Source organism: Sciurus vulgaris (genome assembly GCF_902686455.1).
Source record: "Sciurus vulgaris genome assembly, chromosome: 15".
Classification (NCBI taxonomy): Eukaryota; Metazoa; Chordata; class Mammalia; order Rodentia; family Sciuridae; genus Sciurus; species Sciurus vulgaris.
The window spans coordinates 77,796,011-77,822,930 of record NC_136476.1 but is presented as its reverse complement, the minus strand read 5'-3'; the positions used below and the strand labels follow the sequence as shown (position 1 = coordinate 77,822,930).

General features: G+C 46.9%; 1 protein-coding gene across 7 annotated transcripts in view; it reads left to right on the top strand.

Moving 5' to 3' along the window:
• The window catches only part of TTLL11 (tubulin tyrosine ligase like 11), a 234,160-nt gene that overhangs the window by 97,516 nt on the left and 109,724 nt on the right, over nucleotides 1-26,920 (top strand). For 5 of the 7 annotated variants that reach the window (XR_013759706.1, XR_013759707.1, XM_079113775.1 and 2 more), the window contains 2 exons: nucleotides 2,467-2,562; nucleotides 3,331-3,446. Coding sequence is in view for 4 of the 7 variants with exons in the window: in XM_079113775.1 (XP_078969901.1) it covers nucleotides 2,467-2,562; nucleotides 3,331-3,446 (212 nt within the window). In the remaining 3 variants the exon portion in view is untranslated. Of the gene's footprint in view, nucleotides 1-2,466; nucleotides 2,563-3,330; nucleotides 3,447-18,570; nucleotides 20,656-26,920 lie in introns of those variants that run through there. The other 2 variants (XM_079113778.1, XR_013759708.1) reach the window with 2 other exon arrangements.

Genomic DNA, 26,920 nt, shown 5'->3' with positions numbered 1-26,920 from the left:
ACCTGTATGTGATCCTGTCTCTCTCCCCTACAAGAGTGTAACCCCCAAGAGGCCAGGCACTTCACTTAGTTCACTGTGGTGTTTTCAGCAGTTAGGGACATTGGAAGCTTTCTTGGGACATAGAAAGCATTTAGTAAATACTTTGTTCATGAATTAATTAAGATTAGTGCGAGCATATTTCTGTTTTACAGGTGAGGAAACTAGGGCTTATAGCTACCAAAAAACTTGCCCATAGTCGCACAAGTTAAAGGCAGAACCAGAATATGAATAGTTCCTTGTGATTCCAAAGCATAATAATGCCATTTCTTAATGGTGGAATTGGTAGGAAACTGGAAAGGGAGTGAGCATACATTGAGTACCTTCTGTATCATGGGCATAGGCCTAGGTATTACTTTTCACTTCTGTTATCAATGACTCTGGAGCCATTTTCCAAATGAGACTGCTGAGGCTCAGAGAGACTAACTACTGAAGAGACAGAGTTGATGGGAATCCAGGTCTTTCTGACTCCAAAGCATTCCTATACAAGACCCAGCACATTAAAATTACACATCAAAAGTTCTGAAAAATACAACATCCGTGGGTGCAGACTAATATGGCGGGTGAGGTTCCACCACCTGCTTCTCCAGCTCCCAGCATTTTCGTGATCTGCATTCAGGATCCTTTGGGGATGGTGCTGAAAAGAGTCCTCCAGGCTGAGCGCACAGGTCCAGATTTCTAAGATGTAGCAGAAGTAAGAGCTGACGACTGAGCCTGATAAATGTTGGCACCAAGCCGGCCTCTCGCTGCAGCCCCATCGCCGGGCCGGTCTCAGGCCAGATCTGAAGTTGGACTGATGATGTCACCGGGGTCTCTGAAAGGCCTCATCACTCGTCTCCACTTGTCATATATTATTAAGCAGATCCATAATACATGTGACATTTTCTACTGAATTCCCATTCCTTCCTTTTCACGACCAGGGAAAGAAAAATAGAGTGAGGATGACTTTGCCCCAGTTCTCATCCTCATTGTCCTTCATTGTCACATAACCACATCTTGAATCATTCCCCGGAATGGTCATCCGGGCTTAGATTTCATTAATATAGATGAAGCTGCAGTTTAATAATTATCATTTAACTAATGCATATTCTATATAGACAAGTAAATGGATTTCCCCTCATCTTTTCTTCTGGAGTCCACAGAGGAGGGGAGTCTACAACCATATCGTTTTCTTTTTTCTCTTTCATTCTTCACATTATTTTTCGAGACTTTGGGGTTGTATAATTACGTTAGGAACTTTCTACATTATCACTTCTCTAGAGATAATGAGAGTCCTTCTGAGAATCCGAAGTCCTCATCATTCGAGGCGGAATCTCATTAGGAGCAGCGATCTCAAAAATGGGAACTTATCCAGGTGAAGGGCTGTTTAGGCAGAGAGATCAGGATGCACATGGTGGCTGATCCTGACCTAAAGTAGGGCTAGTAAGGAATTAAGGGAAACCAGAGTGGCCAGTGGAAAACATCGCCAAGGCAGGCGGGTGCTGAAGTCAAGGACAGGCATCCAAGGAGGGCAGGCCCGCCCCATGGGCTGGTGCCTGTGGAGTTACCGTGCAGCGCCCCACACTCAGAGGGCTTCAGTCTTGGTTTTAGGCTGCTTGATACGATCATGAAATTGTTAAGACTTTTCAAGCAAGGGGCCCAGGTTTTTATCCTGTACCAGGAGGCAGATATTGTGTGATCAGTTTGCGTGGGTGTGAGAGACAGGGCTGTCACTTGCTAGGTAGGCGGGGTGGGAAACTGAGATTCAGTTTCTGCATCTGTAAATTGGGGAGCACAGTCCCCCCTTCAAAGACATCATCATGAAGATTAAATGAGCTGACGAGGCACTGGGGTTCTGTATAGCCATTGGTACCTAGTACACCATCCCCTCCTTACCTATCAAGGCATATCGGGATTGCCCAAGGGGTTCGTCGGGCTCCACGGAGGGAGTCAGACTCAGCAGGTGTGGAGGGGGAATGTGCGGGGTTTGAAAGGGTTCCTTGGATGACACTGATGTGTACTCCAGGTTAAGAAAGGCAGCCTGTAGTTTCCAGAGATCTAGCTAAGAAGTGACTTAATCAAGGAGGACAGAAGAAAAGGCAGAGGGGGGGAGTTGATGGACTACTACTAATCCTTAACATAATAAAAACCCTGTTAAAGAGGACAGAGGTCATCGTTTTACAGCACTCTGGACGACACAGATAGTGCTGAAGTGCATTATGGGAACGCATCCCATTACCAGGGTTTCTATAAAATTTTCTGCTATCCATTTGGTCTGACAAGCACACCCAGAGGAGCAGGGGCTGTGGACGAGAGCAGCCAGGGTCAAGGCCGAAGTTGGGGACCGCCTTTGAATTTATTTTCCCCTCAGTGACCCTAAGACCATACTCAATTCCTGAAAAGAAATTGTGGCTGGAGGGAGTGATTCTGAATTATGTTTATTCTGCTCAGATCTTAGGCTTTGACATTCTACTGATGAAAAATCTGAAGCCCATGCTACTGGAAGTAAATGCAAATCCCAGCATGAGAATTGAACACGAGTGCGAAGTAAGTACTCTGAGCATCTCGTTGACTGTATCGTTACAAAACCAAGGGTTCTAACTCTCAAGGTGTCCACTTGGCTACAGAAGACTCAACGCGCTCAAATTTTCACAGCAAAGTTCTGTTCAAGTGAAATCATTTCAGTTCTGTTGAGCTCTGAACAGAGTCTATTAATATAAGACCTTTCCGACCTATGGTAATTTCCCAGCATGCCTTTCTTCCCATTTTTAAGGTCTGAAAACTTAGAAGCAGCTGAGCCTTTCCATCAGTTTTGACATGAACTAATTAGTTAGCCTCAGGAGATGAACTAATTGAAATTCTATGAATATGATTTAGCCATGTCGACATGCTTGAATCACTAAGATAAATAGTACATTTAACAGTGGTTATATTTTTCTGCACCCTCCAAAAACGCATTTTAAAAACTGGAAGGAAATACTCCCAATATTTAGTATTGGGTCTTGGGGGATTATCTGAATTCTTTTAATTTCCTTAACCCCCTTTGTATATTTCCAGCTTTTCTACAGTGAGCATGTATCATTTTGAGAATCCAAAAGGCTCAGTGCTATTTCTTCCCTTGGTGTACTTGGGTAATTTACAAAATGGTATTGACATTCTTAAGGTAGTATAAAGGGAGCATTTAAAAATTCTCCTCTATAGATTAGCTCAAGCAAAACAGCACAACCCCACGAGCCAGCTGGAGGACGGCATACTGATTGCCGCTTGGCGTTGAATCACGGTCCTACTGTAATGCGGAATCCTTACCCATTCAAGCTTTCTCCAGGGGTGTTCGAAAATGTCCCCAGCCTTGTGGATGAGGAGGTGAAAGTGGCTGTGATCAGAGACACACTGCGCCTCATTGACCCGCTTAAGAAGAAGAAAGAAAACCGGTAAGTATTTTCTGTCATTCATTTCTATCAACTCTGCTTCCTAACTCTTTTGTGTCCTAAGCAGGTGAGTTAAGTTCTTGGAACCTGTTAACACAGGAGATTTGCATAACAAACAATGGAATAAATCACATTTTCACTTTATAAACATAATCCCCCAAGCAACCAGTGACTCAGAGTCAGGACTAATCTGACATTTGGGGTTCCGAATGAATTTCTAACTGATCGTTATCTAAATCCGGAAAGTCTCTTCTAAACTCTCACTTTCCCTCGGTGACGGGGATGTGCGCACAACTGTTCCTGGGGTGCTTCTCTTTGAAACCCTCAAGCACAGAAAGGGTGGGATAAAAATGCAGAAGAGGCCACAAATAACCGGACGTAGTTCCTTCCTTTTGATTTTCTTTGCAGTGTTGACGCTCTCGCAGTGTAAGCTTTTAGTTTCAAAATTTGCGGAACCAATGTGATGAGTTTCTGTCACATATAGCGTATTTACAGGTTACAAGTCTCCATCCTCAGCCACCCAGCGGGACCTTCTATGGGGACACTGGGTGGGATATGTTCTGTGCCTCTCCCCCTACAGAGTCGTCCTTGAAATGAATGACGTTTCACTTGGGTATATAGTTCATTCTGTTTTTACCAAATTCCGGGTTGTCACAAAGTAGTTGAATAAATATCATTATTCATGTTTTGGGCAGAAAGACCGAAGCCAGGCATTTCACATAGCACATCCTATACCCCCGATAGATCAGATCCAACCAAATGCTCCCAGACATGTCAGTCATTCTCAGCTGGGGTGCAAGACCCAGGGGAGTGCTGGCTTCCCCAGGCAAGGGATGTTTTGCAGATTCCTCTACTGAGAAAACTCCAACTGGGCTCAAGCCCAGATCTTGTTGGGGCCACCCTATGGCAGTACTTCTCTCAGCTGCACATTAACACTATCTGGGGAGCTTTCCAATGTGCCCGGGTGGGGACCTCCCCATCCAGAGATGCTGGCCTGGGCTGGCTGCCGGGTCGCAGATATTTTTAGGTTCCCTAGATGATCGTACTGCACAGCTGAGGTTGAGCACCACGGCTCTGCCCGCAGGACACGGACTCTGAAGGATTTGCCCTGTTCTCAGTCAGGCTGTGTGGCACCCGCCCAGCTGTCTTCCCGAGTGAGTTCTTCACTGAGCGAGGCACAGATTACCCTTGCTGGCAAGGTTCCACATGTGGTTTGTGTGGGCCAGTCCTGCCAGGTGTGGCTTCCACCAGTTAGCCCTTCAAAGTGGCAGCGCGTTGGGGCTGCAGAATCCTCTGAGCAACTCGAACATGAGGGCAGCCGAATGATGTGCCACCCCTATGTAGTGCCGTCCCTTGGGGAAAGCAATGCTCAGTTGCAATTTGGTTAGATTAATTGCTATAAAACTCATCCCTCAAAAAATTATTGATCTTGGAGAGATTTGGGTGGCTTTCTATGCCAGTATAGCGTGGTGGTGCAGTTGATTTAGGATGACCTTGACACTTTCTCATTCTGATTCTTTGCGTGGGAATGAGAAGTTCAAAAACCAGATGTGGCGTGAGCCTTCTTAACCTCTTCCACCAAACATGAAGAGATGGGAGGGTTCCACCACATTTCACATTAAATGGCATTGAAACAAAATCAGCTTTCTTTTTCTCTTTCTAGTTGTTTTCCTTTACCTGCACCTATATAATCTGCATGAGCCGCAGGTCTGAGGTTTAATAGCAGTGGGACTCAGGACCATTGATTGGGAAGGATGAAAAAAGGCATTTTACAACTTATCAAGTTATAAGTAGCAGCATCTCATTTTTAATTTAAAATGCATTGACTTTTTTTTTTATTGATAAGTAGGAACGGTTAGAACTTTAAGAACCTGACTTCAATTTTAATATAAAAACCCTTTCATCTCACCCTTTTCTTACCTACAATGTAAGGGTACATTTTAATAGCCAAATGCCACTTACTGGTATTTTTCCTTAATTTCACTTTATTTTATTTTTTACCCAGCAATGGTTATCTATCAAAGCACTTTGTAATCTGTAAAGTGCATTTATGCATAAGGGAATATTATTATTCATTTGAACTTTACCATGCAGAGTAAAAGGCTGAAATTATTCTCAACTCCTTTGTCTAGAAATGTTTCAGGAATAAATTGAAAAAGCACCAGGTTTGTGCCCACAGAAAATGCAGCATTGTTGTGCTGAATCCTAAGTCCGGTTCTGAGACCATGTCACTCCACCCGCATTAAATGATGTCACATAGACTTCCAGGATGAAAGTTGCCTTTAGAAGTAGTTTCTACTGTTTGCAGGGATCTGATCTAAACCTTAAAACAAATGCTATCCTAGCTTTGCCTCCAACTCTTAAGCAAAAGGGATTGGAAATGTCCCTCATTAGTTCCTCCTTGGGGACTGTTTGCCATCAAGACTGTCAAAGTGGGTCTTCACTTTCTCCAGGCAAACTGAGATAACGTGTGGATGCCCTGAACCCCTCGGCTCCCAGCCTGCTCTGGAAGGATTCAGAGACACATTCCAAGGGGCACCAGACATGTGTCACATCTCTGCACACCCCCAGGTCTTATAGCCTGGGTTCCTTTCTTGGTGGGACTAAGAGTAGTCCTCAGGTATTCCATGGGGAGAGGAACTTGACCCTGTAAATACCCACCATGGCATAGTCAAAAGCACTTCCTCTTGAGCCAAAGAGACTAAGATTTGAATTCTGACTCTTATCAACTTGTGGTGAGACCTTGGGGATGTTGCACAGCTGTTTTGAGCCCCAATAATGGGGTAATGACATTTAAATGAAACAATGAGGAAAACTTTTAATTTGTGGTAGGTGCTTTATAATGCTCAATTTACTAATAAATGGTAAGATTATCTACTAGACCTGGAACAAACCAACGAAAATAATACTAATCATTATTCTCTTTCCCAGTTTTCTTAAAGTAGAATTTTGAATTTAAAATCACTGACATCTTCTAAAATTGGACCTATAAGTTCACTGGGGACTAGAACCGACACTGGAGCTGGTTACTAACGGGAGGCTCTGTTTCCAGGGAGCAAGATGTCACCAGGCATATTTATTTAGTGGGTTAGGAGAAATTACCTTTGGTTACTGAAGGAGGAAACCAGCCATCATGTGAAACCGCTCTGACTTTGGTAACATTCAGCAATATCTAGTAACTTTCCAGATTTCCATAGTAGGGTTCTGTGCAGGCACTAATGGGGAGGGATTCTGGAAACATCACCTATGTGGAGGCAAAATTCGTATATTGTAAAATTAACCAAAGTATGCAATTTGAGGGCTGGGAGTGTAGTTCAGTGGCAGAGCACTTGCCTAGCATGCGTGAGGCCCTGGCTTCAATCCCCAAAACAAAAACTATAATTTAGTACATTCATAATGTTCTCTAGCCATCACTCCTTATGGCTCCAAAGCGTTCGTCACTCTGAAAGAAAACCCATCTCGTTAAGTGCACCACCCACCACGTCTCCTGGGTCCTGGCAATCACCCATCTGCTATGGACTCCCTATTCTGTGCAGCCTTTTGTGATTGGCTTCCCTCCTTCAGCACAATGCTCTCAAGGGTCACCGGTGTTGCTTCAGGTGGCAGGACTTCGCTCCTGCTCGTGACAGAGACAGACCACATCTCGGTATCTGTTTGTCGGTGAGGGACATTTGGGTGGAAGCCATCTCCTTTTCCACCAGAGGGGTGCTGCAGTGATCTGTTTTGTGTTTTGGCTCTCTCTGTAAGATTTCATTTGAGGGGAAAGCGACTTCTGTGCTAGGAGAAGTTATCAGAACATCTGATTTAGTCCAACCCTCCATTTTCCTGATAGAAGCACAGATCTTAGGCATCGTCATGCCAGTTTGCTCCCTGGTTTGAAAATCTCCCTTGGAAGTGCTCCTAAAGGAGGAGCAGCATGGCCTGGCAGGGCATCGGACTTGGCATCAGCCATGCAGGGGTGAAAGCTTTCATCTCTGATCACTGTGCTGTGGGCGTGGCCAAGTTGCTTCATTCTTGGGTCCTGTCTGTAAAGTGGGAATCAAGGTACCTCCTTGGATGGATTGTCATGGCCATACAATGGAATGATGCATGTCAGGGACTCATGACATCTAGGAGCCTCCTGGAGTCAGCAGGTGGTCCATTCAGATTTTCTTTAAAATCATGCATATGGTGAACCGGTAACTCACCGACTCCCGAGACAGCCTATTTGAGATGTGGACACAGTGGCTCTGGGCCCCTGAACCATGTGTAAGGAAAGTCCCTAACTTGCCTCGAGTCACTAAGCATCTCACTGGCAGCGCAGGAGCCGGATCCTGACTCCTTGCCTCTCATCAGCGTTCCCACGCTGCCCTGGCCTCTGTTCCTCCCGCGTACCCAAAGCTTTGCTTAGAGGATGAGGGGATAAACAAGGAAAAGCACCAGGAAGCTCCCACTTTTCTCCAGATATTTGTATAGCCTAAGTCTGCCTTTTCTTTAAAAACCAGCAGAAGTGAATAAATTGTATTCCCCAGCTGTTTTTTAAGACAAGGTAATTATTCCATCGATTGACTAAATTTCGGAAGGTCAATTTACCCCTGGGGAGTCGTTTTTCTAACACTGTGCTCCTTTCCCTGAACATAGATATCTCCGATAATTGGAGCCCCTTCTTAGGAATTGTAAAGCCCCCAAGTAACATAAATGAAGGCCGAGAGAGTTGGAGAAATCTGAGGGGGTTTGACAGACATTATGCCGCTTCACAGTGCCTGGGCGCTGGGGTGTAGGCTAATTCAAAGGTGTCTATTTGGAAAATGACTTATATAAGGCCCAGAAGCACCCTTTCCTGTGGTTACAGTTCACAATCCCCTTCCTGTTTTATTTACCTGCTGTCACTATAACAACCGGGTTTGTCGTAGAGGAAGAAGTCAGCGTGCCAGAGCGCCTTTGGTACTGGTCAGAAATGCTTGTCTGCTGAAGGTTTTCCTGGGAGCCGCTTTCGTTCTTACCTTGACTCTTAGCCATGTTTAGAACAAACCAATAGGTGATGAATCCCCAAAATAGGTAGATTCTATGTAGAATGGAGAAGAAAGGTGGAACATTCTAAGAGAATGGAGAGTAAAGAATGTCCCAGTGGTTCAGTTTTGTGGTGGGTCTTGTTGGACTAAGGAATGTGACTTTGTCCAATAATGCAGAAGAATACGAAAAGTATATTAAGCAGAAAATTTCTGAACCCAGGCCCCTGCCCCTTATGTTGGTGGTATTTCTTATTGAAAATCCCCCCAGTGATAGGGAAACTGCCTTCCCAACTATCTACACTAAACATGCCATCATAAATAAAAGACATTATCTTTCTGACTGGAAACAGACTCTTCCAGAAGAATCATCTGGCTATCCTGTTGAATGGCCCATCCATAAGTGCACAACTGACGCTTGAAATTCTGGGGTTCAGTTGATGCCAAAGGATTCCTCTGTGGCCAGACCCTATAGATCATCACACGCTGACCCCAAGCACCTTTGAAGATTTCATATAAATTATAAATCCAGGTCACACAGAGGTGACTCCTTGCATATTCATTTGCATCATCTCGTTTGCACCATGCATGGATTAGAGAAACAGGAATTCATTTATTTTGAGTGTTTATTGAGCACTTACTGTGTGCCAAGGGGACGCAGTGAATGAGCCCACAAGTCAGAAGGGGAGGCAAGACCCATACATAAAAACTTACAAGGCAAAAGATGCTAAGTACGGTAAATGCAAAGACAAATTACCAAGGGAGGAATGTGAGAGGGGAGAGGATTTCCTGATGGGAAGAATTTTTAAAAACAGAGAAAATAACCCTTGAGCTGAGGTTTACAGGGCGAGTGGATTCAATATACAAAACTGAGAAGAAGGCATTCCTGGTGAAGGAGGCAAAGGTGCAGGGTTCTGTGGGGGAATTTGAGGAATTCAAGCAGGAGGGGGATTCCTAGAGAGGGAGGCAGGGAGCTAAATGGAACCCCGGAGGCCAGAAGGGGACAGCCTTGAGTGGCAAGCTAAAGAAGTCACAGCTTGTTTTTCCCTGGGAACGCGTGAAGGCTGTGGGAATATCTGAGCCCAGAAACAACACACGATTCTGTGCAGATGTGTACTTTGCCTGGAGAAGAGTCCAGAAGTTTAATTGTTTGAGATCAAACTGCCCCTCCCCCCCAGCCCCCCATCGCCAGAGGCTCCACACAGCTCGCCCGAGGTTGGGGCCTTGTGGCTTGGAGATGCTCCAGCTCTGTGCCTAGAGGGCCTCGGGTCCAGGGGGCCGTCAGCAAACTAGAAAAATGTGCCTGTGTTTTCCAGGAAGATTGGAGAGGAGATGACTAATGACAGGTGTATTATTTTATGTGCGAGAGAGAAAACAAGATGAGTCTCTTCCGCTTGGAAGTGTTGAAACATTAAGCCAGAAGTAACCACTAAAAGCCTCTTTTGCGTGAAGTCTGTTGAGAGGGAACCATTTCCGAGACTTATGGGAAGGTGGAATTTCCTGAGCTGATGTGGGAGTGTCATTTCAGAGGGCCATTAGGCAGAAACCGAGCCCCTCGCCTGGGCATGTGCTCCCTGTTGCCTATGTGAGCCGCAGACGAGAAACCAGAGGAGCATGCGGCCAGCCAGCCTCCATTGCTGGGGCACGGCACTGCTGGCTCCTGCACGGGCCCTTCATTGTCATTGCACGTAGGTAGGGGTGATCTGGAAATTTCCTCGTGAGCTGCTCCAGTGAGCTTTGAACATTCCTGAGTTTCTAAAATCAGGAGCTATTCGCTTCTTGGAAGGACGCAGCATGGTCTGAGCTCAGGAGACCGAGTTTTAGTACCCAGTTCTACTTGACCAAATCAAAAAAAATATATATATAAGGGAATAATGGTTGCTGCTGGCCTGTTTCACAAGGAAGTGCCTCTGGGCTGCTTACTGTGTACAACATGGTAGTAAAGTTTGCATTTATTTCCATTTGTTCCCACAACATCTGTTTGCAGCAGGGGCTTGACTACTTCTGTTTTACACTTGAGGATTCTGAGGCTTGGAGAGGTTGAGGGATGTGCCCAGGACCACCCCACTTATGAGACAGGCTGAGATTCAAAGCATCCCATCCAGCTCGGGCCCTGTGGGAAGACAGACCTGAAAGTACTTAGCGCTCTCTCTGCTGCCAGTTTCCTCTGGAATGGGCAGAAGAACTAAAGCTTCAAGCAGGACCCACACATGGGGACTAGAGGGAACGGCACCAAATAGAAATTGTTCATGTGCAGTTGTGTGTCCCAAACTGGAGGCTGGGTCGAAGTCTGGGAAGAAGGTGGGCTGGGCCAAGGAGTAGGTGGAACCATATGGGCTTGTTGCTATTAGACCTTTTTTGGAAAACAAGCCTGGCAGTTTCACATGATGCGCTCAAGGCAGGCTTCTTGAAGGAGGCAGGGCTGGCATTTGCTCAGACAGGAATGGGCACTAGAGTTGGGAAGGAGGAATGGAGGCAGGAAGCTGGGTGAAGGGTCCGGTGGAGCTGGAGACCCTTCGGCAGGCCAGGTCCCAGTCCTGCTTCCCGAAAGGCATTTTAGTGTGAAAGGTGCTGCTTCTCTGCTGCCCATTTCTTTCTTTCTTTTTTTTTTTTTTTTTTTTTTTTTGGTGGTGCTGGGGATTGAACCCAGGGCCTTGTGCATGCGAGGCAGGCACTCTACCAACTGAGCTATATCCCCAGCCCCCCATTTCTTAACTAATTTTTTTTTCTCATTATGAAAGTACTGTGGACTTTTCTCATTATGAAAGTTCGTGTAGAGTATAAAACCTCCCTCAAGTTCAGCCACTCAGAGTCAACCTCTGTTAATTTTTCAGTTAATAAAAAAAATTGTACGATTCTCATCTGTGTCTTATAGTTGAGGCCATACCATGTATATGATTTTTGTATGCTGCTCTTATTTTTCTCCACTGGATATGACAGTAATGTCCCTTATTAACAACTCTTTGTAAACATCATTTTCGTCCATGGCTGGATTGGAGTTTGCCCCCCTGCTGCAGAATGTTTATCTCTAGCATCTTGTGCTTCAAGCTTCTTTGCAATGAGCACACACCATCTTGGGAGGGAGCTGCTGGGGAAGCAGAAATCCAGATCCACTCCTGCTGTTCAGGCAGAGGTGAGAGAGCAGAGCAGGGCCCTGCAGTAGGATGCTGTGGGGGTAAATCCTGGCTGTGCTGTTTATAGCTGTAAGTGGTACAGTCACCTCCCCCTCTCTACTGTGGCATCTTCATCCATAAAAGGGAGTTTTCAGTTGGATGTTTTTAAATCTGCAAAGCAATGAGGAAGTTCTTAATTTGGAGGTAGGGAAAACTGTTGCTTATTCCTAAGAGAGTACTTGTCATGGGAAGTGTCCAATCTGAATGTATTTAAATAAATTGAACAATATCTGTAACCTGGAGTGTGTGTGTGTGTGTGTGTGTGTGTGTGTGTGTGTGTGAGGGAAGAGGTGGTAAAGTAAGTGGGAAGAGCTACAGAAGTGACAGGTTGATCTTTGGCTCTAGGGATGGATTTGATTTCCCTCTAATTATCTGCTAGATTAAAAGAAATGAAAAGATCAAAATGAAAGCTGGTTTCAGTAATCATTTGAAGCCCTGGGTTATCACACCAAATGGTTGGCAATGTTCACCAGCTGCTTTCTTTCCTTTTCTTTTCATGCAATTTCCATTTCTTCCTTCTCTTTCAGTAGCTAAGAGCCCTTTGCTGCTCTCCTAGCAGAGGCTAACCGAGGGGCGTGGGCGAAGGTGGAATCCGGGCAGTCAGGAGGAGTAGGATCCACCCGCAAGCTCCTCCGCCCCAAGGCTGGCTGAGCATCATGACCAGGAGTCTGTAGCGCTGCTGTCCCCTGTGCTGTCCTGGGAGTGCCCTTCCTCCAGACTGCACCCTGGCTCTGCGGCGCTGGAGGCCAGTCCCAGGAAGCTCCTAACACGTGAATCAATGAACGCATGAGTGAGTGTTGGCTTGGTATGTGTCAACCCTGTGACGAGGTTGCGTCCAGGATGCCCGTGAGTCTCTGTCGGGTATAGGAGGCAGCAGGAGCATCAACTCCAGGCGAGCTGGGCCCAGGCACTAGGGGATGTGAGGCAGGGTGGAGGCAGTGGAAGAAGAAACGGGTCTGCTGAGGGACATGGGGCAGAGGCTCTCTCCAAACAGAGGCTCTCCAGACACTGGAAACACTCCAGAAGGTTTGCAGCTGCCCCTTCACAAACGCTCCTCAAGCTGGAAACAAACTAACATCCAACAACAACAGAACGCTCGAGTTTGGGGCATTTCTCACTGGAATACTGTATGTCCACAAAAATGAACAAACCATAGCCCTGTGCACTGATATTGATGTAGAGCAGAAGAAGTAAGCCATCAAAACTTACCTATGGTACAGTTAAATGAAATAAAACTCAGAGCAGGCAAAACTAAACTTTGTTTTATAGAGATGTAACTCTGAGTGGCAAAAATATAAAGAAAAGTGAGAAGTAATGATCAGAGAGTTTAAGACAGTTACACCTGGTGGGGCGGCAGAGGGAGGCACAATCTGAGAGCGTCCCTGGTGGGATGTTGAATGTGGGCCCTGTTCTGTTTCTTAACCTAGGTGAAGGCTGCATAGATATTAGAATTATTCTTCAAATGTAGGCATCATATATACGTGTGTGTGTGTGTGTGTGTGTGTGTTTACATACATAGGTATAGTTATATATAAAACAATTTCACACCAAAGCCAAGTCCAGCATGGCGGGATCACAGCGAGTGAGCAGGGAAGGTGTCAGGAATCAGGACCAGAAACTGCCGTGAGGCCTGATGGGTCAGGCTGAGTATTTCGCCTTTTATCCTAAAAGCCGCAGACAAGTTCTAGGCTGCAAGGTGACGCCATGGGTTGGTGTTTAAAGCAATCGTTTTGGTTGCAGCGTGAAAGCCAAATTGGAGTGAGGCTAGGGTGTTGGACATGAGGGCAGCTGAGAGTTTTGAAAGAAGCTGGTCATTTGGGTTAGGTGGCCGTGGTAGGGACCGCCAGAATGTTTATACTGGGGAGGGGAGGCATTGAGGAGGAGGGGTGGCGGCGAGGGGGTGATGATGGATGTGAGAGAAGAGTGCAAAGAGCCAGGAAAGGGCCTCAGCTGCGAGGCTGCTGGTGCGGTTGTGGAGGCCAGGGCCCTGGGAAAGGCGCAGCTTTGGACGGATGCGTTGGAGGCTCAAGAGACTTCCAGATGTGATAGGTAGCTGGGTGCCTGGGTCAGGGGCACAGGGCATGGGTCCCTTAGAGGAAAGCAGGCAGTCCTCACGGCAGACACTGCCTAGGACAGGTGGGTTCTGTGGCAGCCTGGTGACATGGGGTTGACCTGGGACAGAGGTCTGGCTCCACTGCTGACTCTGGCTCTTTCCGGCACCTTCATAACCGTAGCGGCAGGTTGAAAGACCTCAGCCCCTGCTGCCAGCTCTGTTGCCAGGCTCAGGGTCACCCTGCCTTTAAGCTGTCTTGTGCGTGTCACCCACATGGTCCTAACTCACCTTTGGGCTCCTTGCAATGCCTTGGTGTCCTCAAGGGCCCCAGATGGAAGCTGTGCCCATGCCGGTCAGAGGGTGGGGTGTTTAATTCCTGTCAGAGGAACTAAACTAGCAGAGCAGGCAGAGGGGTTTCTCCAGAGCACCTGCCTTGCCAGGCTTCCCCAGTCTGCCTTCCTCTGCTGTCCTCAGCCACACACCTGTACAGCACCCTGCCACTTATAGTCATTTCAAACCACACCCACCCAAAATAAGTGTGCCGTGAGTCATCATCCCATTTTATAGGCAAGGAAACTGAGACTCGGGCAGCATGGCAGGCTGCAAGCTTTGGGACTGGGGATTCTGTATCTTGGAGAACAGATGCTGGTGGCGGGAGCAGTTACCTGCATGCTGAGTCTACTAGCCGAGGCCTCAGTGAGGTGTGGAGGCTCTGGGCACGAGACCCCTGTGAGGGGCCACGGTGGGCAGAGTCTGGGATCTGTCCTCGGAGGCCTCACTAGGAAGGGGGACTGGAAAACCTCTGCTCGGAGGAAAAGGGGAAGGTGCTGGGGACGTTCAGCTTGGAGGAATGAAAAGCCCCCAGCACAGGACAGCTTTGCCACTTTTAGCTTGAAAAGTTGCTAGTGGGAGACGAGATAAACTCTCTGCAGGTGCCAGTGGGCAGAAAAGGAACCATAGCTCAAGTTTGCAGACAGATTTACGCTTCAGGGGAAAAAAAAATACCTTTTTTGCCTGAGATAAAAACTGACTCAGAAAGTGTTTGGGGTAGAGCTCGGTGGTAGAGCTCTTGCCTAGCATGTGCAAGGCTCTGGGGTCAATGCCCAGTACCGAAAAAAGAGAAATTGACTCAAAGGAGTACTGGAGCAGTGAGTTCCACATAGCTGGAAGTAATCAAGCCAAGAGCAAATAGCCAAGTGTGTAAAGAAACACCAGACCTGGGCTCATCAGACTCGGGCTCAGTTCTTTGTCGTGTGATCCTGGCCAAGTCACCTAATCTCTCTCAGACCTGTTTTCTTCCTCTCCATAATGGGGATACCATGTCTTTGCAGGTTGGTTGTGTCATAAAAGGTAGCAAAGCAGACCTTGGGGTACACTCATTCCGAGGCATCTCCTGAGTTCCAGGGGCATGGCGTATGCTATTCCATTGATTTTTCATTATTTGCACGCAGGGCTGCCCCTAACATTTGTGGCACCCAAGAAAGAGTACAGTTGAGGCCCCAGCCTTCTGCCAGCTCCTCCATCTCTTCCCTCTTCTGGTTCCATCCATCACTGCAGGGGTGGGGACGGCCACTCTGGTTCACATGCCCTGGCCCCGCCCCCACTGCCCCACCCCCTCCACCCTAGCTCTGGCTGTCCCTGACCTTCCCGCATGACTCCGGGAAAGATGCCTGTTATGGTTTGGGTCGAGTGTCCCCAACGGCTCATATGTTGAAGGCTTTGTTCCCCAACGTAGAACATTAAAAAGTCAAGATTTGGGGGAGAAATTGGGTCATGAGGGCTCTGACCTTATCAGTGGATTTATCGATCGAGGGATTCATATTTGATGGCCTTATTGAAAGGAAATGAGGCCTGGGTGGAGGAGGTGGGTTACTGGGGTGTGCCTGGAAAAGGCATAGCGCATCCTGGCTCCTCTCTCTGTTGCTTACACCGTGCTTCTCCTGCCCAGCTTTCTTCTGCCCACCCTTCCACCATGATGTTCCACCTCACTTAGATCCAAAGCAGTGGAGCCCCCAACTGTGGACTGAAACAATGAGCTGAAGTAAACCTTTCCTCTAAGTTATTTTCCTAGGTATTTTTTCTGGATGAAAAGCTAACACGGCAGCAGATGCACCCTTTGCTCTTGGAAAGATGGACACCGGCCGTCTAGGAAGGAAATTCCAGGGTCCTGAGTACCCATAGCAGGTGTCCAGAGGGCATGGGGCATGGGTTCTGTGCAGGCAGTCTCTTTGGCCTCAAAGAGCCACCAGAGTTGGGCTGGAGTGGGCTATTCTTAAGTACAGGGCCTGGGCCATGCCCCACTGCTGGATCTAAGCACAGTTATTTCTGCTGGACTCCTAAGTGGTGGTGGGTACTTATAGCTGCTTTGCCTGTGCCCAGCCGTGCACTGTTCCAGGCATCAGCGGCAGTCTGAGAGCAAGGGTACAGAGCCAGGAAAGCAAGGGGAGAGGGGAAGGGTGGGCTCTCAGGACAGTGAGAAACTGGATGCAGTTTCCTCCTGGGTCCGCATCTTACTTCCATGGTGGTGGAGGGAGTCTTTGGGCAGGGTGTCAAGATAAGACAGTGGCAGAGGAACTTCTTGATCAGGGACTCTCTAGACATTGTGAGGAAGAATGGAGAAGCCAAGTTCCTCCCCTGGCACGGGGGCTGGGGTGGGAGACCGTGGCAAGGATCAGGCCTCAGCCATCTTGCCTAGAGTAGATGGAACTACAGCCCTATTAGAATAGCCGGCCGGGCCACCCTGGCGGCAGGGAGGGCAGAGCTGGGCATCAGCTCTGGGATCCCCTTTCCACTGGTGCTTCTACTGGTCTGCTAACTTCCTGCTGTCAGCACAAGCTGATTGGGGCCTAGTGGGGACACAGGGTAGAGGCCACCCCGGCTGGAGGAGGGTGGTTTCCAAACTTCAGGGGGTGTTAGAATCACCTGGAGGGTTTGGGAAAGCCCAGAGTGCTCAGCCCACCTCCAGAGTGTCTGGCCATTGGCACATCTAACCTGAGACCAGGGGACGCCCACGCTGCAGGGCAGGTACAACACTCGCCTCCTAGCCCCTTCCCGTGTCTGTCCTAGACCACCTGAAGACCCTTTAGCCCCAGCGGGGTCTGCAGAGTGGGACTCAGTGGGACTCATCCAGGTGCAGGAGAGGTGGATGGTGCCCCTGGGGAAGGAGACCCCTGAAGAGAGTTCTCTGATGGCCCAGGGAGCAGGATGCACTAGTTTAATGGAGCTCTTGTAGTGCTTGCGACCCCAGCACCGAAAACAAGTCACACTGGGGCCACCTCATAAATTCACATTTCTGTCCATCTCTTTCCTGCCTCTGCCTTTCCAAGCAGGTTTCGTAAGACAAGTGGAATATTAAATGATCGTAAACCCTAACCTGTAAGGCACAGTCAGAGGCTTTTCAAACAGTGCTTCTAATGAGAGGAAAAGATTGCCGATTTTCCCCTTTTCATTCTCTTCCAGCTGGTTTGCAGGCAAAGTCCTAGATACATTCTTAATTTCCACTCAGCCTTTCTCTACAGCAGAACAAGTGGTGGGGGAAATTTTTTCTCTAGGCAACAGCAACATTTCTGTCTCATTTGTTTGCTTTTGCACTGCAAAGTGGCAGCTTGTGGGGCTGCTAATTTGAACTTTGGTCCTTCTAGGAATGCGTCGTTCATGATCGGTAAATATATCAGGTTGCAGATTTTAGCCACTTAATTATTGAATATGGAAATGCTTCTTTGTCTCATGAATATTTTAAAATAGAACAGTAGACAAATTGTATTTTGCTCCCAAATCTCATCATACTTCTGAGCCTCTTCACATTTCAGCATTATCTGATTATCCCACTGTTGTGAGCTCTTTTTTCCCTCTGGGAATTTGGTAGCCGAGTTACTTGGTTCCAAACCACAGAGAAAGCCAAGACATTTACAGGGAATGGGTCACAAACACCATCCTCATGCCATTTAATTTGTCCTTGAATCTAAAATGTCCTTGTTGGAAATGGAACTTGAAGCAAAAACTTTTATAGGGGATATAACCTTATATAGTGCAAAAGACAAGGACTCTGGAGTCCAGTGGACTTGGGTTTGAACTTGACTCTTCCTCTTGCTCTCTGTGAAAATTGGGGCCTTTAACTTCTCTGAGTCTCGGTTTCTTCATCAGTAAAATGTGAATAATAGTAATAGGTACTTAATAGGATTATTGTGATCATTAAATGAATTACAGTACTTAACATATAGCATACTGCCCAGACATGGTAAGCATTTAATAGGTGGTAGTTATTTTATAATTATCCTTATTGTTTCTATTATAGAAAGTCCCTATCATAGTGCTGAGCACAAAGAAATTCAATAAATGAAAATTATTATTATTAGTATCATTAACATCATTACCATTCTTACAAAAGGACATATATTAAAATATAGTTGTCCCTTGGAATCTGTGGGAGATGTGGTTTCTCCACAGTACCAGAATCTGTGGATGCTTATGTCCTGAATGGTGAACTATTTGCATGAAATGTACAGACATCCTCCTGTATACTTTAAATCACCATAGATTGCTTAGAGTATCTAGTACAATGTAAATGCTATGTAAATACTTGTTATACTGTATTGTTTAGGGAATAATGACCAAAAAGTCATCTCTAAAAATTCAGTACAGATGTAATCTTTTTTTTTTTTTCCCTCAATACAGAAGGCCAACTGGAAGGTTTTCTACCATGTAAATTTTTTTTTTTAAGTTTATTATCATAGGAACTTATATAAGTAAATGGAAAGTTTAATGAAGTTCAGCAAGACTGAAGTAAATCAACAGTGCTCATATAAATAGTTTAATTAAGATAATCCCTGATGCAAAACATTTGTTCAATTTGCACCTCAAATTGAAAATGGGTTCCATAGATTTTCATGAACTTCTCCACTGTTGTGCCACAGGGACAGGCACCTTAAATAAGAGCAGTCTTCTCGTGGAAAAGCAGCTCTGACCGCCGGAGGAGACTTGGCTGGGATCAAGGTCCTGTGCTGAGTGATTACCCAGCCGTAATCACTTCACACTTGACCTTGGGCAGGTCCCCACACTTCCTGGGCTGTGTGTTGTTCGTCAGTAGAGCCTGCTATGTTGTGAAAGTCCTGTGATTCTACAAGTGCATGTGATTTATTCCTTTTAAAAAGAGAGATATACAATATAAAAAGGAAGATGTTATCATCTGGAAACCCTTAGGCTCTGCAAATTTCTCCCATTGCTTTTAAACCCCCAGATATTAGTTGCCAGATATTTGAGGGCGGCTTAATTGGAAGTTGTATTTATCATCCAGAGTGTCTGTGCTTTTGCGAAATGTGTTTCTGACAGTCTCTCACCGTCCAGCCTCCTGCTTCCAACCCGAATGATTTGCTTCTCTGTCGCATTCAGAGAAGCACTTCAGTTCTGGTTGTAAACGTTAATTAGTTTGAAGAAGGGAAACAAGATTGCGTTTCTTAAAATAGTTCTGGATACAGCAGGCCGTTTTCTGGTGCTCTCATAATCTGGCTGCTTCGTAAGGGTGACATTACGAGGCTCCGTGTTTATCCTCTGCCCAAGATAGTAGTTAGCATCTTTGAAATCAGTAAACCGGGTCCGCAATTAGGGGACAGAACGGTGCGTGGCTGCTCGTAGCCCCGTGTCTCCCCGGTTTGAATCTTAGCTCTTGCTTCTACCAGTTGTAGACATATTTCCTCTGGTTGTGGAAGCCTCAGCTCATTGTGGCCTCAGCTGTGACACATTGACAATATTGAAGATGTGATATCAGTGAGGGAACCGGCAAGTGTCACCAAGGACCATGCACTATAAGAAAGGGTAGGAACACTAGTGTGGGGAGACCCTGGTCTCAGACTTGGCTGTGCCACCAACTGGGGCCTTGGTCACACGCCGTGGGCAATGTGTCCATTGGTGCCTATGGATAATTCAGCATGACTCCCCTGCCCAGCTGTGGAGGGTGGACCTTGTTTGTCTCCGCAGCAAGGGGCTTGGGCTCTACTGCTGAAGACCCTTTGTGACCTAAGATTCTGTCAGTTCCGTTACCAATCACGACAGAAGTCTCTGGCTGTTACACAGCATGCATTTTAGTAGAACTTCAGAAGCAGGCAAGTCCCTGGATGGTTCCAAATTCTAGAGGACTCAAAAATAGGTGCTTACTTTGTGAGTGCGGTTACATCCCACGTAAGGGTTGTTGGCTTTTTGGTTTGGCTATTTATGATGGGATTTGAGAGGGAGGGTGTGGAAGTCTGCGTACAGGGGTTCTTGGATCCTGCCAAGGGAAATGCCTTGGTTACATTTCTATTCTAGGCACTTGTTGGCATTCAGATCACTTTATATTTTGCCTTAGATTAAGACGTAAGGATTGGTGGGTGCATGGCATCCTCTTCTTTTGTGATGTGTCCATTCAAACTTGTATTTTCTCCTGGTTTGTTTTACATTTAAGTCATTTGGGTGACATCACTCCTCTTCTTCTTTTCTCCTCCTTAAACTATGCGTATCTCTGAATTAAAAGAATAACACTTGGTGTGACGCAACAGCGTATGGGGCTATTTACACACATTGCCTCCATTTGCACTTCTTTTCTTCTGGAAAGAGCCCCACTTCTTCCTGAGCTTTTTCTGTAAAGTGGAGGTCATAAAAGGACTGTGGAAAGAGGCCCAATAAGGAGCCCTGTCTTCCACCTCGGATCTGAGTAATAATAAGGCAAAGGAATAAAGAAGAGATAAAATGTCACGGTCATTATGGTGAGGTTGGAGAATATGTCACGTCTGTGGCCAAACGTGTTTCCTGACGCAGGATCCAGAGACTCAGGCAGCCAGCTGCTCCCCTGTACCCCACCGGCAGGATTCATGATGGCGGGGAACCAGGGGCAGCCCTGCGAGCAGCAGAAATGAGAAGGAAGGAGGAGAAGGGGCTGAGCTGCCTCTGCCCAGGTTTTCCCTCCAGACACCAATCGCGAAGGCATTCCAGCTCCTGGGGGGAGCTTGTGACAGGCCAGAACCGTGCTGATGGTGTTCCTCCTGCAGGAGGTACGAAGGGTAGGGACAGAGTGCCCACTCCTAAAACAGAAGCAGAGTAACTAGAGCGGAAGGCTGCGCTTCGAGTCTAACAGACCCAGGTTCAAATCCTGGTCCTCCTCCTGAATGCTGCGTGATCCCAGAGGACTCTCTCTACCTCACTTAACCACCTGTGAAAGAGAGAGAATCATTGGTCCTTGTAAAGTTAAGTGAGATAATAGATTAAAAATGTCAGGCACGTGGAAGTGCTCAATGCGTAATAGAAGGTCAAATGAGACTGCATATGTAATTGGCCTCTGAAAATTTTACAGATTTATATAAATTGCATTATATAAAAAGAAAATATTATTTATGGAGGTGACTTTAGCACAATCTCAAATTCTACTTGCTATGCAGTTTTGTCAGAGCTCCCAGTTTCGGTTTATTTAAATAGCCGGGGGTACGTGGCGGCTTGTTATGTGTCTCTTTCCTATCAGCTCTTACAAAGGAGATCCACGAACCAGAAGGAAAAATAAAAAAAAAGAAAGAAAGGAAATTAATAAGAAACTTGTGTGCATTGGAATGACTGTCCCTCTGATTCCAGCTATTTTTGTAGATTCTCCTGGAAGCTGTCATGTAACTCTGTAGCCACCATTAGAAAGTATTCACTCCATTTAATTTATGCTGCGAAATCATTAGTGGGAACTTGACACAGGCCTAGTGTGTTCATAAGCTGATATTCTGCCATTGGGCTTCAAGGGACAGTTCCCCTTGCCAGAGGCAGCCCTTGAAGTACGCTCAAGAAAAAAACGAAGGGGGTGGACATGCTGGCTTTCCTATGCTCCTCTTGTCCTTCCTGTCACCGTCGTCATCACATTTATGGAGGGCTCCCGTGGCCAGAACTCTCTGGTTTAATTTGACCAGAGCCATCAGGCCCTGATGTCTGCAGAGTCAGCCCCTGAGCCAGGCTGGGCTCATTCCACGGTGCATCTTGTCTTCGCTGGATGCCAAGGTGACAAACTTCTCAACGCCAGGAGGAGGCTCTGAAAGACCCTCCAAGCTTTCATGGCACTGACATTTAGCACTGAACAGAGCCGCCCCTTTCTTGGCAATCATTACTGCTAATGTCTAGTTCCAGGCCCCATTTTTTATAGCGTTTGTTTTCCTCCCGCGAGCGAGTGCTTAAGCCCTGAGCGGCGAGGTTCTCGGAAAGATCCACGCGGGGCGGTCTGTTCCCGGGTCAGACTCCGCCTCGGCTCTGCCCAGGGAAACCGCACTCTAGACACCAGGTGTATTTGCCAGAGTTCCACTATTGTGACAAACACCTGAGATAATCAACTCGGAAGAGGAAAGGTTTCTCTTGGCTCACGGTTTCAGTCCATGGAAGTAAGATGCTGACCCAGAAGGAAACTGAATTTGGTTTCTCATCATTACTTAGCCACTGGCCTCGTTGCTGGAGGGCCGGTGGCAGCACAGCATGGTAGGGGGGTGTATAGTGGAGGAAGCTGGTCACGCTGGTCACCTCATGGTGGCCAAGAAGCAGAGAGAGAGGAGCAGGAGGGGCTCGGGTCCCAGTATTCCCTTCCGGGGCACCAGTGACCCGACTTCCTCCTACTGGGTCTCCCCTTAATGGTTCTACTACCTCCCAACAGCACCAAGCTGAATGCCAAGCCTTTAACACCCAGGCCTTTGTGTGTTACTATAGAACCAGGTTTTGAAGATAATAAATTGGAATTTCATTGACTTCTAAAAAAAACTTAGAACCCGCTATCCTTTGCCAGGCCCAGGAAGGGAGTATTAAGTCATAGTACCTATCTTGAATGGTTGAGGTAAAAAGTGCCCACAACAGGGTCTGGGCCACGGTGAGCACTCAGGATGAGTGGCTGTAATTCACTCATGGCCTCCGGGAGCTCTCCACTTGCTAGTAGATGTTTCCCATCCAGTGTCATTTGGTAGATATGCCAGTAGAGGTGCAGAGCACAGGACAGATAGAACCAAGTCTTCGGTGAAGAGTCACTGGGAAAGATTACCCCCAACAAGTCCTAACAAATGAGGAGGAGCCAATTCAGACCAAGACAGATTGGGCTGGGGAAGACTGGCAGAACAGGAAGAACCAGGGACACAGGCCATGTCACAGGGGGCAGAGAAGGCTTGGAGGACTAGTAACTATGGGAAGGTTCTCTAGGGAAGGGGGGATACACGTATTCAAGATGGCTCTGGAGGGAAGAGCAAAGACTGACAGAATCTACCAGAGGGCAGATTTGGGATAAATATTGGAAAAAGCTTTCTAAGAATCTAAAATTTTTCTAAAAGTAGAACGGGGCTGCCTCAGGAAAGAGCAGGCTTGCTTTCTGGCACTGGAGGGGCCAAGAGCTAATGGTTGAGGAGAGAGACACAGAGACACAGGTTCAAATCAAACTTGTGTCCCTGTTGCGAGACCACAGACCCGTCACTTGGCTCATGGGAATCTCCGTTTCTCAAGGGAATCAATCCAAGTGTGAAAGTGCTTCATAAGCGCTGAAACATCGCGTCAAATGTTAATTATTCTGCTCATTGTTATTTCACTGTACTTACTGGTGAACATGTCTTAGCTGTCCCATTAATTTGTCTTGGATTCCCTAGAGTTCTTAGCTTAATGCCATCACATAATAGTAAATGTTTATTGAAGGAAATAATTAACAAATCAATAATTTTCCTCCAAAATTGGCCCTGAAGGTTGAACTTGGGTCTTATCCCAAGCCTGGTATATAATAGTCTCCAAAATTCACTCAAATGCCCCGAGTGAATGAGGAAGGAATTAAATACATAATCACTGCTAATGTGACAGTTATTGGTTGATCAGCACTTCACTTGTATTCCACCTAATCCTGCACACGGTCTTGTGAGATGATTCCAAAAGATGACCTCACTCTGGATTATACAGGAGATGCCAGCACTGCATGAGGGGAGGCCCAGCTGGCCCATGAGTCATTTTCACCTCCAGGATCCCACATTTCTCATGAAGTGGTTCTCAGACAGGGTGAACATTACTCAATGAACGGAAGCTGCTGCAGAGAGTTGCTATGATTTGCTAATTACAGAAACATACCTAAATTTTTCATTTTTTCCATCATCCTAATATGGAAGCTCAGGTTATTTATTTTACTATTTTTTTATTGTTTGCTCTATGTAGTTATACATGACAGCAGAATGCATTTCCATTCATCGTACACAGATGGAGTACAACTTTCATTTCTCTGGTTCTACACAACAGAGTCACACCATTTGTGTAATCATACATGCATGCAGGGTAATGATGTTTGTCTCATTCCACCATCTTTCCCACCCCCAGTACCCCCTCCCCTCATTTCCCTTTATTTTTTGATTTTTTTGGTAAATATTGAATAAATGAATATCAGAGCTTAAGTCAATGACAATTTTCTCCCTACCAGAAGTATTTCCATTTCTCAAGACAGAGAGCAGCCCATTGCTATGGTTCTGGTGCTGGAGCTGTGTTCTGGTTATTAATGCAGGAAATGACTGCAGCTTTCTAAGCCTCAACCTTCTCCTCTGTAAAATGGGGGAGGGGGACTGTAGCTACTCATAAAGTTATCAAGAGGATTAAATGAGATAATGCAACTAAGGGTCCCAGATGGGGCTCGGTATGCAATCATTCAGTAAGTGGTAGGTACGCACCACATCTGGGAATATCTAGCTCAGTGCCTGGTCATAAAGTAAGCACTCAGTTGCCGGGAGTTTCCTTTATTCTTTTTCAATTCACAACCTCCTTCCGTCTTCTAAATGCACTGCACCAGCCATAACTGGACTTGATAGCTATGGAGCCAAGCTGATAGCGGAACCATGCTGGGAGGAGAAATGTCACAGTCCTTTGTTCCGTGAAGCTGAGCTCCGTGGTGGTACTGATCAGGGGGTGAGTGACTTCCGCTAGTGTCTCTGTCATTCTGTAACAGGAGGCTCCCGCGCAGCATTCCAGCGTGGGAACTCAAGGCGTGAAGGCAGCTCAGGCAGAGGGCTGCCAGGCGGCTCCTTTCCGAGAACATCTCCTCTTGTGCTCTCGTGGAGGAGACAGGGAGCCCCTCCGGAGATCTTGTTCACTCTTGCGTTTTCCCTTTTCCCTGTCACTAAGTGACTTTGAGTCAAATGCACACAGCCAGTAGCAGGCGTGCAAAAAGTCTCTGCACCCATGTGGCATCTTGATCAAAATTACAGATGTATACTTTCCACATACTTGGGATTTATCTCTCCAGATTCTCAAACCCTTTCAATACCGTTTGGAGTTGAGATCTTTCTAGAGTGCATTTTACATCTGTTCCTGAAATTAAGGAAACATCATTTGACTTCTTCTCCCCCTTTTCTTGGCGCCTTGGAATGAAGAGGTGTGCTGGTAAACTGCCTTCCAACAAACAAAACACCACACCCCTGGCGTGGCAGTGCTGATGGGGTTCCACGGGGCAAATACTCCTGCCACAGCCAACTTCAAGCTCTCAGGGGTTTTGAGCAGCAAGCTTGGAAGGTTCCTGAATAATCCAGGCAGCTTGAAAGGAAGCAGCATGGCCTCTCATTTCGACACGGGACCGCTGGGTTACCTGGGAGAGGACCCTGACCCTGAGCTGCTTTCTATAAACTGGGGTAAAAATTACCACACTAGGAATGAGGGCAGACTAGATTGGGTGGCATACTATGTTAGGGGTCCCAAACTGGAGCGCTGGAAGGACCAAGGAGGTGACATTAGTGACTAGGGGAGGCTGAATGGGGACTCCGGCAAACACCTGGATTGCCTCTGAAGCTCGTCTGCAATTTGGACCCAGGGGGAAGTTCACTCATGCCCAGACCCTGGCTCAGACCAATGAAACCAGAATTTCCGGGGCAGAGGCCGAGTATGTTTTAAGCAAAGAGCATCTCCCCAGGGTGCTTCCCATGTGTGGGCCAAACCTGAGGGCCTCGAGTCCTAACAGGGGCCTGTGGGTAGCCAGCCTGTCTGTCACCTGTGAAATAAGTCATCTGCTTGGCTCTTCTCTAGAAGGGGCCTCCCTGCCCTGCCTGTAGTCTGGTACTTGTGGTAACCTGGAAACTGTTCTTTGTATGGGGACTTTTTTTATCTTCCTAAATCCTGCAGGCTGACCTTCAGGGCACCATGTGGTCAAAATCCCTGCCTTGAAAGTACCCCCCAGCTTTGTCTTGTGGTCTCCCGTGGACCTCGATGTATTTCATACTGTTTTTTCTGTTAAGTGGGAACTGATAAGGGAGACTCTGCTGGGGCTCAGGAGCAAAGAACCTGGGATTCCACCCTCATGCCCTCACTCCCTTGCTCTCCAGCCATGGCGAACTTGTGGTGACTCCCAAGTGTGCCATGCCCCTTTGGTGCCCCAGTGCCTTTGCACACTCTCTTCCCCTGCCCAGGAGACCTCCTTACCCATTTTCCACCCAGTGACTGCCTCGCCATTTGCTGTTCCCCTCCTCCAGAAGCCTTCTCTGTCTCCTCCGGAAGTGAGCCCCACCCTGTCAGTGGCTTGGGACCCCTGTGCCCACTGTGGCACAGCACTTCCAGTATAGAGTGTGGTTACTAGTTTGCACATTTGTCTTAATTCAACCAATATATTTATTTGGTTCTCATTTTGAGCCACAAACAAACTTGACTGGATTTATGGATTGCACGTCCTGATCAAGAGCTCTTCTAGGGTCAGGGCCACATCTTATTTACTGGTGCCCTGGTGCTCTGCACGGGACCTGTCACGCAGGTATGTCATATATTCGAAAGACAGATGGAAGGAGGGGTGAGTGGGAGGCCTTTCTAGCTTACCTCCTGTGCTCAAGGCTGTGACTTCAAGGGACAAGTGTGCAGAAAGGGTGACTTTCCCAGAAAGTGGAATGTTTTCAGGATTTCCAGAAATTCACAGGGAGATTCAGTTCCTATGGCAGGATTTATTCATGGTGGTTAGATTATGGACTACTTTCTTTAAAGGACTTAGACACAGACTTCGAAAATAATTTTTCTCTCCAATAGCATCCAGGATGGAAATATCAAAGTTAGGGTGAGTTTGGGGAATTGAAGTAATTTGGTATGGATGGAGGGGGTGCAGCAGGAAGCAGAGGAAATGAGGCCGGAAGGATTGTCCGTGGTCTGATTATAAAGGGCCTTGATTGCCTGGCTAAGGAGCTTTGGATCTGCCCCACGGGTGGACAGGAGAACCTCGCAGAGTCTCTAGGAGGGGCCAGTACCGGATCAGTGGGTGGCCCACTGAACAGACTGGATCAAGTCACTCTTCTTTCAGAG